At 35.6% G+C, this 14,280-nt stretch overlaps 2 protein-coding genes across 2 annotated transcripts; one reads left to right on the top strand and one right to left on the bottom strand.

Annotated features, from left to right (window-relative positions):
• The first annotated feature begins 182 nt into the window (after window positions 1-182).
• LOC141709038 (transcription factor-like protein DPB) lies at window positions 183-6,553 on the top strand. The gene is made up of 9 exons (XM_074512929.1): window positions 183-517; window positions 1,777-1,856; window positions 1,954-1,997; window positions 4,139-4,201; window positions 4,317-4,463; window positions 4,679-4,747; window positions 4,913-5,011; window positions 5,634-5,704; window positions 6,090-6,553. Exons 1-9 carry the CDS (start codon window positions 360-362, stop codon window positions 6,331-6,333), a joined length of 975 nt encoding a protein of 324 aa, XP_074369030.1. The 5' UTR covers window positions 183-359; the 3' UTR covers window positions 6,334-6,553.
• Window positions 6,554-7,119: 566 nt separating this feature from the next.
• On the bottom strand, window positions 7,120-12,721 carry LOC141709037 (ABC transporter B family member 1-like). Its single transcript, XM_074512928.1, has 10 exons — window positions 12,236-12,721; window positions 12,093-12,147; window positions 11,704-11,879; window positions 11,383-11,583; window positions 11,031-11,290; window positions 10,638-10,954; window positions 10,254-10,477; window positions 9,661-10,034; window positions 8,866-9,580; window positions 7,120-8,591 (listed from the first exon to the last, which is right to left on the bottom strand). The coding sequence occupies exons 1-10, from the start codon at window positions 12,683-12,685 to the stop codon at window positions 7,308-7,310; spliced, it is 4,056 nt and encodes a 1,351-aa protein (XP_074369029.1). The 5' UTR covers window positions 12,686-12,721; the 3' UTR covers window positions 7,120-7,307.
• Window positions 12,722-14,280: the final 1,559 nt, after the last annotated feature.

Below are 14,280 nucleotides of genomic sequence, written 5' to 3'. Positions count from 1 at the left end.
CAAACCTTTATTTTATAATATATAAATATAGATCTAATAAAAATTTTGCTTTCAATTTTATTTTTTATTTTAAAAAAGTTTGTTTAGTGCGTGACCGAAACTGAATTTACCATTACTTACATTAATTAATTACTCACCCTAATACTAAAGTCATTTGTTAATTTACTTCCATTTGTTTATTACAGTTTCCCTCGCTCCGTATCACTTAATGCACCTGTAAATTTCACTGCATCATCTTCCCAGTTAATATAAAACAGTAAATAAATTTCGGGATAAGCAAGAATCGAACCGGAAGTAAACCTATATAGTTAAAACCCTGGTTTTCATTTTTTTTCCCACCCCCAATTGTGTTTGCATCAATGAGGGCCCCATCTGCTCAATCTGTGTCTAGCAGCAGTGGCACAAACGCAAACAACACTTTTCTTAATTTAAATCATCTTCATATTCAAGCTCCAATTGATACTGATGTTGATAATGATAATGATAATGATGATGCTGCTTCTCAAGCCCCTGTTGGGTATTTTTTATTTTCTTGATTTTGTTAGTTTGGATATGTTTTTGTAGTGTGGTTTGGTGAAATTTGTGTGGTTTTGTTGATTTTAAGGTAGCCCATTTGGTTGTTTTGTAAGAATTTTTGTAATTTGGTTGATTTTGAGGCATGCCCATTTGTTTTTTTTTTGTGAATAATTTTGTTTGTTTAGGTGTTTTTGTGAATTTCAGGTATTCGATGAGCTTGATGTAGTGACAGTAGGTGGCGGTTAAGGTTTTGGGGGTTTTGTTTGTGATTGGGGATTTAGTTGACTAGTCATGTATTGCGCCGTTACATTGTGGTTCCTATGTGCATTGTGTTGAAACGCGTTTTTTATGATTTATGTGAATTTATTGATGATAATTATGGTGTGTCATTTTTTTGGTAATTGTATTTGTGGTAGAAATTTAATTAAGATGAGATATAGAAATTAGTAATTGTGATAAATAAGTGCTTCTTTGGCTCACATAGTCACATGGGAAGTTGGAACTAGTACTTGGTATTTTATTTGTGGGAAGTAGGATGCTATGTTTGCTTTACATGTAGGGATTTGTAGTTTTGGAGAAGACTAGAGGGTCGTTAAGGCTTGTGCATTTTCTTATGTTGGTGGAAATTTTTAACTTACACTTTCCCGGATTTTTTTAAAAAGTGGCAACCAAACAACTTTTGCTAATTGCAGTTCCTTGGTAGTTGAAGTTCCTTTTTATTTGTAATCGACCAAAGAAGCACTAAGAATTTTTTTTTAAAAACGAATTAGAGTGTCATGGTGCCTTTCATAAGATGACTGTAGACTCCTGTAACTAGTGTTGGGAGTTGTCGTTTGTGGGAGGAGTTGATTGCTAGTTAATAAGCAACCACATAACTTCATTAGTATGAGGCCTTTTGGGAGTTGTCCAAAAACAAATATGTTTGTGTGTGGGTTTGGCCCAGAGTGGATAATATCATACTGTTATGGAGTTAAGGCTTGCTTGAAGCCCAACAGAAAAATTAGAGAGTTGTTTAGAGATATACGCACGTGAGACTTTTCCATCAAAATGAGTTGATTGTATTTACGAGTGTTGAGTGAAGGAGCGTCTCCATTCTTGTTGACATTTAAAATAGCAGTCTGCAATTTCACCCTGGCTATATCATTGTGGTATATACTTTTGTGTTTTTTATTTTGTTTTATCAAATTTGATTTTTTTTGTGGGTGCGACTTGCGATCCTAAGAAATTATATAGTATAACTAATCGCCAGTTTCTAAACAGTCCTAAGAAGAAGAAAAGAGGACAGAGTGCCATTGACGGGGATAAAAGTGGCAGAGGACTTCGACAGTTTAGCATGAAAGGTTTGTGAATATTTGCGTGCTTCTTTTTATGTTTATTTTTTGTTTATCTGTTGCCTTTTTATATTCTTATCTATAAATTGTATTTTATTCTGCACAGTGTGTGAGAAAGTGGAGAGCAAGGGCAGAACCACTTATAACGAGGTTAGCTAAAGTTTCGAAGTTCACTTTGAAATTAATGTGCTGCTCGAATTTATATAAATTGTTGTTTACGTTGTTTTTTCATATTGTAACTGTTTAGAGATGAATGACTGGATTATACCTCACTAAGTACTCGATTTCTCGGCGGGGTTTTGAAATATTGAATATGCCATTATCATATTTAATCTTAGGAATATCCAGAGATGATGGTGGACATGCATGATCGTGGAGCTTTATGCACAATATTATTAATATTTACCAATTACCAAGTAGAGTTGAATGTGCTTTAACGATTTGAGGTTAGAGTATTTTTGAAAATAGCGATTGCTTGAGAAAGAGAGACAGAGGATTCTTTATCCTAACAACCTAACATAGATAGTTGTATAAGAGGAAGAGTAATGTTATTGTTTTCGTGGGAGATTGATTTAAACTATGGTGTCTTGCGAGTCGTGTCATGAAACTTAACAGTTCAATGACCCCTTAAGTAACAAGGAAATGCTATTAGTTATGTGCCTGCACGGTTAACAGGCTCTACATTGTTTCACATGAAGTAGCAAGTACTGTAGAAATGTGATGGCATGCATTTTTCATTCATATTCTGCGACTGCTTGAAATAATTTTATGGCTTTTTATGAGTTACATATCTTAATCCTATATGTTGTGAAATTCCTATTGGGATAGAATAGTTTATCTCACTTGATGGTTATTGGGATAACCATGTTCATCTAGTGCACCCGTGTTCTGTGTCAGAGCACTAAGCAATAATTTTCTCCAGGAATAATTTAAGGGAGCATATGTATAACAACCCGATTTTTTCAACTATATTATCTAATAGTCAACAACTTAAAACATCAAAAAAATCTATAAAGTGAATACAAAATTGGAATTGTGACAATAGGTCAACCATTCCTGATCCAGTGCCTCAAATATGAAAAATCCAAGAATTGGAGTCGCAACTCCTAACTATATTTCACTGACTATGCTATATTTTATTCAGAAGCAAGCTCTTCGCCCCATATCGTACTTTAGCCTTGTCTTTAGACAAGCCTGTATTGTTCAAGCAATGAGCTATGATGCCGAACAAGTAACCACTGTTGTAACGAACACAATTAAATATGATTTTCACAGTTAATGTATAGAGAAGAGTTTTTGTATATATAAAAAAAGAGTTTTAAAGCAGAAATCATAATAATACATTGACTGTAAATTTTTGATTCAAATCAGAAATCACTATTTGAAAAAGCACATTGATATTCAGTACCTTTTAATTCCGTAGTCCTTACTAAGGTGCCAAATCTCCTGCAGTCCAGCTATGTATCTATGATTTTCCAACCTTCATAGGCTTTGTTACCCGGACTCCGCTCGAAGTGTCCAACATGGATACGTGTCCAAGTCCAACTGTAGGACTTGGCAGTATTTTGAAAGTTTTTTGGCTTAATATAAGTGTCCATACCCATGTACTAGTGACTGACACAAGTACCCCGGGTATAATGAAGTTTTTGGGTAATGGAGTGGGTTCAATATGCACTAAGCCATGCTTTCTATAAAATCTTTTTATAAATTTCATTATTTCAATAGCAAAATAGTTTTTTTAAGTGTAAATTTATACAATTCTAGAATATTTTTTCAATATAAGTTATACTTGTTTGTGTAGTTGATACACGGTTTATATATAGAATAGAAGAATAATCGCATATGTATCATTCCTAATTCTGCAACAATCGTTTTGCAACACAAATTCATTGTCTAGGTATGTAATCTAAAATAAACTATTACGAGTCAACTCTTTTTTCTCGCGCTGAACCCTGATAAGAATTTACTGTGTGCAATTATTGGTAAGTATGATGTTTTTCTTGTCAACTTTACAATACTTGTACAGAAGGCATGGGATAGTTAATTACACAGTCCCTTGAATTTTTTGTGACATGATCTGACTGTTGTATGTAGAAATGCCTATTTTTGCGGAGTCTTCTACGATAGTTTTAATGGCAATAATTCATGTTCTGCATGCTAGTCGAAATCCTATGCGGGAAAGAAACATGAACTGAGTTTGCAATTATTATATTATTTGTGGATATTTTATAAGTTTTCATTATGAACATCTACTTTATGATAAATTATCTGAACAATTGAATTCATGCAAGGTTGCCGATGAACTTGTGGCTGAATTCTCTGACCCTAATCTTAGTCTGTCATCTCCGGATCAGGTTTGTCTCCATAAGAGGCTACTAAATCAATAGTTTTTCTTTTTCAAATTCTTATCCAGAATTTAAAGCCTGAATTTTCACAAGTAATGTAATTCTTTTTGTTGATGCATCACAGCAAAAATATGATGGAAAAAACATACGTCGAAGGGTATATGATGCTCTGAACGTTCTCATGGCTATGGATATTATTTCCAAAGACAAGAAAGAAATACAGTGGAGGGGTCTGCCTCAAACTAGCTTGAGCGACATTGAAGCATTAAAGGTCTCTCTATCTACACTTCCTTACATCCCTCTGTTCCTCCATATTACCTATTTGACCTTACTGGAATATTAATTATCATCAGTTTCATTGATGAGTGACATAGGAAAAACAAATAATTAAATAATAAAGAAAGAAGTTCAAATATTAAATATCTTATTCGATAGGTTTAAAAAAAAAATCTTTTATTTGATTCACTAGAAGCTGTGAAATTGCAGAGTGAACGTCTAGGACTGAAAAGTAGCGTTGACAAGAAAGCAGCATATTTGCAAGAGCTAGAGGACCAGGTAAGATATATTTAGTATTGATTCCTCTGACTTCTGTGTTCAAACATCAGGCAAAAGCAAGATTGCCATAAATCACTACCTAATGTATGATGTAATGGCCATATATTTCTATGGGGTTATGGTCAAAATCAGACTTTGTACTAACATTCCTTCCGTCCCTCAAAGTATGAAGGTCTGCAAAACCTTATACAACGGAATGAGCGATTATACAGCTCTGGAGATGCTCCTAGTGGAGGGGTGGCTTTACCTTTCATACTTGTGCAGGTAAATGTGATTATGTAGTTACTTTATTGTAAGTGTAAGTTCTGACAGCAAGTTAGATTTTCCCTTTTAAGTAGTGTTTTGAAAAATGAGTATTATCTCTTCCGCGGTTCAGTTAAGGTAAATGTAAATATTGTGAATTTTAAGATAATTTTTCTTTCATGGGTATAATTTACCAAGATAGCATTCAGCATTATGATCTGTGAAACCTCAAAATCAGAATGTTCATCCTCTTTGGTGGTCCCTATGGAATAATTTGTGACTTCATCCATGTTTTGTTAGAACGAGAGACCGAGTCAAAAACAAGTTTAGTTGGCTCAAGTTTTTAAAACTTGCTTGATACAAAAGTAATTTTATTAAATCTTAAATGTTGCCAAAGCAATTGAAACCTGAATACAAAAGGAACAGTTAGCGAACAACCAACTTTGGCTTAATAGAAATTTGAAGTAATCCGATCACTTGTGTTATAGATTGAGTTTCATAAGAGTATGCTAGATTAGGATTTTATATCCTCTATATAATTGTATCACCACAAGCAACATAAATGGTTGTGTTTTCTTCTCCATTTATGATCTTATCTTATTGTAGCAAGTGTTCTCATCCCTTGTGGCTTTTGAAACTGTAGACCCGACCTCATGCAACTGTAGAGGTGGAAATATCAGAAGATATGCAACTCGTGCACTTCGACTTTAACAGGTATGGACGTGGAGCCACATATAGAATTGCTCTTTTTTTTTCTTTTTCTGATGCTTCATATAGATTTTTTTCTTGGTAGAGACGATGTTGAGTTTTTTCTGTGAACCTAGTTAATTTGCTACTTTTTGACCAATCAATCAATAAACTAAAAATTTAGTGTGAAAATTTGTCCTTCGTCACTGCAAGAGAAGGAATAAACAAGGAGAATGCATCCGTAGATTCACTATTCAGTCCATATTATCATTTTATAATTATTGATATTTAGTATGTGCATGTTCGTTGTAACCTTGATTAACAATATGATTTACTGATTACTGTAGATTTCTTCTTTTTCATCATTATTACTTCTCCTACCTTTCTCAGTTTCCAATTTATATCATTGCAGCACCCCTTTTGAGCTCTATGATGACAACTACATCCTCAAGGCTATGAAATTTTGTGAAAGACCGGACGCCAATGATTTAGCACACAATTTTCCACTAGATAGAGGTGAAAGCTCGAGCATTCCCAGCATATTCCAACCTCAAATCACCTCCCCATCTAAGTTAAGCATACAGCTGAGTAGAACTCCCACCTCACCTCCACTTCCCGGGATAATCAAAGCCCGTGTAAAGCGTGAACCTCATTAGTTTCTCATCCTCCTTGCAACCGGCTTGTTCATCATATAACATTTGTGCCCTGCTACTGCATTACAAAATTTCTTTTGTAGTTTTGAAATGTTGAAGAGGCTCACATCCTAGCAGACAGATGTCTGCTATACTCATCTGTAGTTCATAGCTATTATGATGTGTATTTTATTTTTAAGAATATAACTAAAGTAATAATTGGAAATTTAGGATGTTTGTATTATTGTTTAGTAATGTTTTATTATACGAGTAATTTTTAATATATAGAGAATATATTTGTCTAATTATTTAAGTTGCTAAACTCCTATGTTGAGTCTGAATATACATGCTGCATTAATGTTGTGGTTGAACTTCAATCTGTGTTATCTTTCACTGTAAGATATTTTTACATATCAATGCTCCTAAAGTCTTTGTCCAATCTCTAAATCCACTTGCCTCTTGTTTTTCTCTCATGCACATTAGCCATTAGGCATCCATCAATTGTCAATTGGCCCTTTCTATTGTTTCTTTCTTTCCATCACTTCTCTCTGGTGCTATCACTATCCTGGCCTCCTCTGCATATGCAACTATTCTTAAAGTCAACAATCATGTTTCCAGACTATGTATGGTCCAAGTCGACTCTTATCGTCTTATCACTGTCACATTGATCGCGATTTATAAGCTAGTGAAACGTCATAGGATATAGATATTAAGATCTTTACATGTTCTCTTGTTGGATTAGTAAAAATGATCATTATTGCTGTTGATGCTCATTGTATAAGCTATGGTCTAAGTTTCATAATAGCTAGGTTATCTGTAAGCATTATAACCATTTCTCCAATGTACTATAGCCATAGCTGTCTATCTGTTTACATCCTCAAAAGGCTTAAACAAGCTAAACAAGAACATATACTATTGTAAGTGATCATGTAATTCACAAAACTATACTATACCAAAAACAAGTACAAAAATAATTGATGTTATTAAGAATATAACTTTTAGTTAACCCCGTCCTCTTTAAGAAGTATCGACGAGCTTGATCCAGACGCTATGTTTATGGTAGGTTGTCCGTGTGAAAACTTTTGCAACTGTATCATACGCGAGTAACAGCCATCAGGATAGTTTTTAAGAAGATGCGAATGAGAACCTTGTTCTGCAACTTTCCCATCGTCTATAACTGCAATGACGTTGGCATTTCTTATCGTAGATAGGCGATGTGCAACCACAATGGTGGTCTTTCCTGAGCAAGCACGCTCTAGAGCCTCTTGTACACTCATTTCAGACTCTGCATCAAGTGCGCTTGTGGCCTCGTCTAGTAGCATGAGCTCTGCCTTCCTAATGAAAGCGCGAGCAATAGCTATTCTTTGCTTTTGTCCTCCTGATAATTGAACACCTCTTTCCCCCACAAATGTTTTGTAGCCTTCAGGCAAGGAAGAGATGAACTTGTGGGCATTTGCTAGTGTCGCTGCTTCAATTATCTCAGCTTCAGTTGCTGATTCGTGTCCGTAAGCTATGTTCTCATATATGGTGGTAGCAAAGAGGCAAGGCTCCTGAGGCACCACTGCAATGTGGTGTCTCAGTGACTTCAAATTGTACTTTCTGATGTCCTTTCCGTCAATCATAACGCGTCCAGATGATGGCTCGTAGAATCTCTGTATAAGCGCAATGACTGAACTCTTTCCGCATCCACTTGGACCAACAAGGGCAAGGGTTTTTCCAGCTCGAGCACGGAGAGAAAGGTCACGGAAAACTAAAATATCAGGGCGGGAGGGATAACAAAAATCCACATGTTTTAGGTCCACGTCTCCGCGAATGCTATTTGGCATCACAATACAATCTGGATCATCCGGCTCAATATCAGTTTTGCGATCAATGAGGTCAAAGACGGACTGCATAGCTCGGCCACCCTTGATGAAGTCAGGAGCCAGTGTCAGTGTTTCAGCTGCACCATTTGCTGAGACCATAAGAACCATAAAAACCCGGATCGTTTTTGAGAAGTCGGAGATCCCATGCTTCACTAGCCAGGAAGAATACCAAAGACCTAGCGCATATGAAGCATAAAGTAGAAATTGAGCAATTCCATACCCACATCCAGCAATCTGTCCTTTATAAAAACAGCGACGCAATGGTGCTTGGAGGTTGAAGATGTAAAGCGCCACAATTTTGGATTCCGAATTGAAGGCAGCAATTGTTCTTACATTTGCCACAGCTTCACCAGCTAATTGTGTGGCTTTGGCATGAATAGCTTCTAGGTCTCCAGAGAATCCTTCCATGAACATTTTCTGTTTAAATACATGAAAGAATAGTAAACACTTAAATTCTTTTTCTTATATGAACTTTAAAAGTAGACCACTGCTGGAAATTGGGACAACACAAGCATCTTAGTAACAAAAGTTTGCAACACAACAATAAAGAGCAATTTATGAAGAATGGAGATATTTTTTCCAAAGTGAATAAAGGGGATTTCAAGAAGCAAAATATTGATTTTCTGCAAGACCTGCTTGCAACAGTTTTACTATAATAGTTCAGTTCACCGAATTGGTTGCAAAAACAAACCTGCAAAACTGTGGCTGCAACAACTAAAGGGAAAACGGCCATGAGGACAAGGGCGAGCCGCCATTGCAAAACAAACCCTGCTGTGCATGCAACTAGCAAGAGCGCTGAGTTCTGCATAATTACTGAAATTCGATCCCCAATGACTGATCTGACATTATTGGCATCAAGAGCCAGCCTTGCGGCAATTCTAGAGCTCTCATTTTCCTCTTTATCGAACCAAGCTATTTCGTTTTTCAGCACTGCTGACAGCATTTTCTCTCTAACACGTTTTGTCAAATTTTCTCCCACGACATCCCAGAAGAAATATTGCATTGTGTTAAATATCAATGCAGCTGAGGAGACCCCAATCAAGAGGTAACAGTACTTTCCAATTTCTCTTATCATGTAAGCATGGTCTTGACTGTAGTAAACACTTAGAACAGCACTTAAGACATATGCAAAGAAGGCACTAAGGGTACCACAAACAACTGAACCTATAGAACCAGCTAAGGCATAAGACCACTCAGGAGAGTTCATCTTGGCAAGACGCCAGAAGGAACTAGCGTGCTCCTTGAATGGAAGTTTTTCAAGGCGATAACTGGGATACGAGCCATCTATGGATAAGCTAAATTCGGAATTAGAGAAATCAGATAATCGACGTGAATATGGTGATCTGCCATAAGAGGAGTTTCGGGTCATTATAGGTGAACTCACCGAGTTCCTCGCACTAGAAGGTCTGCAAAGGAAAAATCATGTCAATTAACAGCTGCAGCCTGCAGTGCCGAAATATAATTTAGGTATCAGTTTATGGAGTACCTCGCACTACTCTTTCTTGCATTATTGAGTGCAGTTTCATGAGCAATTTCCTGTAGGCGAATGAGCTTGGCATATGTTCCATTCTCTCCTTTGGCAAAAAGTTCATCATGGGTTCCTATTTCAGAAACACTACCCTGCTGCAGTACCGCAACTAAATCAGCTTTCCTTATGGTTGATAACCGGTGGGCAATGACGAGAGTTGTCCTCCCGATCATGAAACAGTCGAGCGCTTCTTGTACAAGTTTTTCTGACTCAGAGTCCAGTGCACTGGTTGCCTCATCCAGAAGCAATATTGCTGGATTTTTAAGCATTGCTCTTGCTATTGCTATTCTCTGCTTCTGTCCACCTGACAGCTGCAGTCCTCTTTCCCCAACCTGTCAATATATTTTAGATAGGTATAGCTCAGTTTAAACTTGATATCAGTTGACTGGCAACAATAATACCTGCTAAAACTAAATATTATAAAATCATTACAGAATCGTCAACACCATTTCAGAATAAATGAGAATTCAGAATTGTCGCTGCATTTCATTTATTCCAAGAATTTTATTATTCTGAAAGAATGGGGATAGTTGATGTGAAAATAATCCAACCTGAGTGTCATAACCATCTGTAAGCTTGATAATGAAAGAATGGACATTGGAAACTCTGGCAGCTTCTTCGATCTCTTCTAGAGTTGCATCTGGCCTACCCAAGAGTATATTTTCTTTAATAGTAGTAGCAAACAGAGCTGGTTCCTGGCTCACCAGCCCAATTTGCCCCCTTAGCCATTTAAGCTTCATTGTCTTTATATCATTACCATCTAGCAAAACTTGACCTACACATTAATGAGAATTCAAGATTCATATAACACACTAAAAGCATGAACCTTCAAGCATATCTAAATGCACGACAGTGAGTCAGTGATGCAATAAATCTGTGCGTTCTGCAGAATCTTTCAATTAACTCATATACTAGAATGGCAGTTATTGTATTACCTGAGGTTGGATCGTAGAACCTTTCAATTAGGGAAACCACCGTGCTTTTCCCAGAGCCACTACTTCCAACCAACGCTATGGTCTTACCAGCTGGAACGGTAAGAGAAAAATTGTTTAATATAAGTATATCTGGCCTTGCAGGGTATGAGAAATTCACATTTTTAATATCCACTTTTCCCAATACAGAGTCTAATTCCAAGCCGGATTTGCTGTTTTTGTCTATAGTTGGTTTGTGATCGATAATTCGGAAAATTTTAGCAGCTGCAACTCTTGCCTTCGCAAATGCAGCCATACTGGGGATAGATTGTCCCAGAGCACTGTAATTGAACACAATCTTTTAGTGATATTAACTTAAAATGTAGCCACATGAATAATGCTTAAGAATGTACTTACATTCCTCCAATCATAACAGCAAACATTGTTGATATGGCAAGCCCTCCATTGGTATAATGATGCCTGACCAGATAACCCCCATACCAGAGTAAAAGTGCATAACAACAAAACACAGTGAAGTATGTAGCCCCTATTCCCAATCCCTTTGACAGCCCGGTTTTATATCCAAGCCTCTGAGAGATCTTTAACGCAGATGAGTAGGCTTTTAATGCTCTCGATTCACCAACATATGCAACTACTGTCCGAATTTGAGCTACATTCTGCACTTTTACTAAGATTTAGCAAGCAATTACAGAAAAATCCTGTGCCAGTTTGCTCAAACGTATGCTAAAGCTGTTCAAAACTTTCTCACCTGCTCCGCGATATTGCCAGCTTCTAACTGAGCTTCTTGACTCTTAGCCGAGAGCTTGGATAATGTAGTGGTATAAACTCCTCCAATTACAGCTATAACAGGAACCACTGCCAGTGTGACCAGAGCTAACTGCCAAACCGCTGTGAAACCGACAATGAATCCAGAAGCAAAAGTTGCCATATAATGAATAAAATTTCCCAACTGCAACAGAAAAAAAATATGAGAAATGGCTATTTAGAGTGCACATAATACTTCACACAAACTTAAATAAAGATTGCCAATTTTAGTACTAGTCTATTGTTTCCTTTCTCATTCCCCCACCTTCTCACTAATGGCATCTTGGACCATAACTGCATCCGTGTTAATTCCGAAAACAACATCTGATGTTCTAACTTCTGTATCAAAATACTGGACATCCTGATTTAAAGCTGCTTCAAGGTACTCAACTCTCATTCTAGTTGTTTGCCTCTCTCCGGTCCACATCCAACAAGCTATTTCTGCATAATCAAACTCCAAATCAATATACTTACATACCCAATATATCCCGCTACTAGCGTAAAGTACAAACAAAGCAAGATGTACGCAGACCTTAACTCTACATTCTAAGGTACACAAGGGAGACTGTTTCCGTGAAAACCCCGACTTTAGGACTACACACATTAATGATGTACATAGCTAAAAAAAACCCAAAATTATGTCTTAACACTGACCTGCCCATGAAGAAACCCATATTGCAGCTCCAACTACAAGAAAGTAAAATGCATACTACAAAACAAAATAAAAAATCATTACTATCTCTACTTATAAACAAACAATCTTAAAAAAACATCACAAGAAACAAAACAAAACATACCTTAACAACTTCATGAGTCATTTTATCAGGATCATTAACATTAGCACCAAAAGAATTAACAAGATCAGCAAAGAATCTCAGAAACAAAGGCAAAGCAAAGCCATGAACAAAAGCTCCAACACTTCCAATCACCATCAAAACATAATCTAATCTATCAGCAAATCTAAAAAGCTCTAAGAACCCAACTAAAGGCACAACTTCTTGCTTCTCCTCATCAGTTTTCTTCACCTCTTCACCTTTTTTCTTCATCTTTTTCTCTTTCTTTTCACTCATTTCTTTACTTTCTTGGCCTTGTGGTGTTGAAAACAATGAAGGGTTGTTTTCATTTTGCTCAGGTGATGCAACAGGCAGCTCAAGTCTAAGAAACTCAAATAACTTTTTTTTCACTGAAATACTAATTCTTGGGCTGGTGAAACTAGTCTTTCTCTCTTGTTCAGGATCTTGTGCCATTGTTTTTAAGATGGTTTGTTAGTTAAACTAACTTAGTTCATGTCTATATATACTTGATTTGTGCGTTGAAATCGAGAAAAAATATTATTTTATTAACTTTATTATTTTATCGATATCAAAAATATACTGTATTTATTATATTAGGATAAAAAATAGAAAATTTGCCAAAAATACTAAGTTTTCTAAGTTTTCTTGCGATTTTACTATCTTCTCAATTTTTTTACAAAAATACGCAATAAACCAAAATCAACCAAATATACAACTAGTTGAATAAAGTTTTTTTGGTTGATTAAAGGTTGCATGTAGTTACATAAACTGGTAAAAGGTTGTATGCAGTTGATTCCGGTTGCCAAAAAAACGTAATTTTGTAAAAAAATTGAAAAATAATTTTTTTGCAAATTTTTTAAAAAAATTACAGTATTTTTATAAATTTATTTTTCGACTTAGATATTTTTCAAAAAAAATTAAAAAAAATTATTTTTATAAAATTATAACGCTATCGATTATTATTTTATCGAGATTCATATTTATTTTACTGGAATGGATGTACTTTAGTGGTACTGTAGCAAAGAAGGGTGGTGTGGAAAGAACAGGAACAGGGGAAGACAATGAAAGGGAATACTACCTGTTAATTTAACATTGGGTGTTGACTGGAACAGACTCTTGTAATAGTTTTTAAATTTAATCATGTCTTTCTCTTTCAACCAAGCCAACTTAACTAAGGGGTAGCACGTGTTATCGAAATCGGTCGATTTTTTAAAAATTGTCGATAAATTGATTAAAATATTTAATTAATTTAATAAATTATTAATAAATTATTTATTTTTTAAAATTTATCTGATAAATCGTAAATCGATAGTTTAACCTAATAATTTTGATTTCTGAAATCTGTAATCATGAAGTAATGTGAAAAAATGCCCAAAATACACAACTTTTCACCTTCAACTGCCCAAAATACCCAGATGCGCGCGGACCGCCCAAAATACCCACGAAATACGCATTTTGGAGATGCGTACCCACCATTTCAAATTTTTACAAACAATACGCATGTTCAACATGCGTATTCACTTTTTGATTTATAAAGAATACGCATGTTCAACATGCGTATTCATTAAAATACAAAAAGTGAACACACATGTTGAACATGCGTATTGTTTGTAAAAATTTAAAATGGTGGGTACGCATCTCTCACATGCGTATTCAACGGGTATTTTGGGCGCACAGTACCGCCAATTGGCATTTTGGGCATTTTTTCCCAAATGGTGGGTATTTTGGTTTTTCACCCAAGTAATGTACTCCCTCAGTCCCACTGAATTGTTTACGTTACTTTTCGGCACGCTTTTCAATGCTCGTTTAAAATAGACTTCCATAATATATATTTTTTTAAAAAAAAATCTGAAAAAAAGTTTCATATTTAAACTTTTATTTAGAATTTTTTTTAAAAAAAAAACATTATAAAACTATACTTTATTGAAGTCTAGAAATACGTACAAACAGTGTAACCGAGACGGAGGGAGTAAGTATTAAGGGCCAGTTTCTTGTATTTTTATAGTTTGAGTTGAAATAAAACATTTGTATAAAAGAAAACATGGAGG

The sequence above is a fragment of the Apium graveolens genome, chromosome 2 (genome assembly GCF_009905375.1).
Source record: "Apium graveolens cultivar Ventura chromosome 2, ASM990537v1, whole genome shotgun sequence".
Lineage (NCBI taxonomy): Eukaryota > Viridiplantae > Streptophyta > Magnoliopsida > Apiales > Apiaceae > Apium > Apium graveolens.
This window is presented reverse-complemented; position numbering and strand designations above follow the sequence as displayed.

What these genes read in the sequence shown, in the direction of transcription:
- LOC141709038 (XM_074512929.1), top strand. Translation starts at nt 360, where the DNA reads ATGAGGGCCCCATCTGCTCAATCTGTGTCTAGCAGCAGTGGCACAAAC. An exon ending in TCGACAGTTTAGCATGAAAG is followed by an intron (nt 1,857 to 1,953) that starts GTTTGTGAATAT and finishes TATTCTGCACAG; the next exon opens with TGTGTGAGAAAGTGGAGAGC. An exon ending in GTCTGTCATCTCCGGATCAG is followed by an intron (nt 4,202 to 4,316) that starts GTTTGTCTCCAT and finishes GATGCATCACAG; the next exon opens with CAAAAATATGATGGAAAAAA.
- LOC141709037 (XM_074512928.1), bottom strand. Translation starts at nt 12,685, where the DNA reads ATGGCACAAGATCCTGAACAAGAGAGAAAGACTAGTTTCACCAGCCCA. An exon ending in TGACTCATGAAGTTGTTAAG is followed by an intron (nt 12,148 to 12,235) that starts GTATGTTTTGTT and finishes TTTGTTTTGTAG; the next exon opens with TATGCATTTTACTTTCTTGT. An exon ending in AAGATGCCATTAGTGAGAAG is followed by an intron (nt 11,584 to 11,703) that starts GTGGGGGAATGA and finishes TTTCTGTTGCAG; the next exon opens with TTGGGAAATTTTATTCATTA.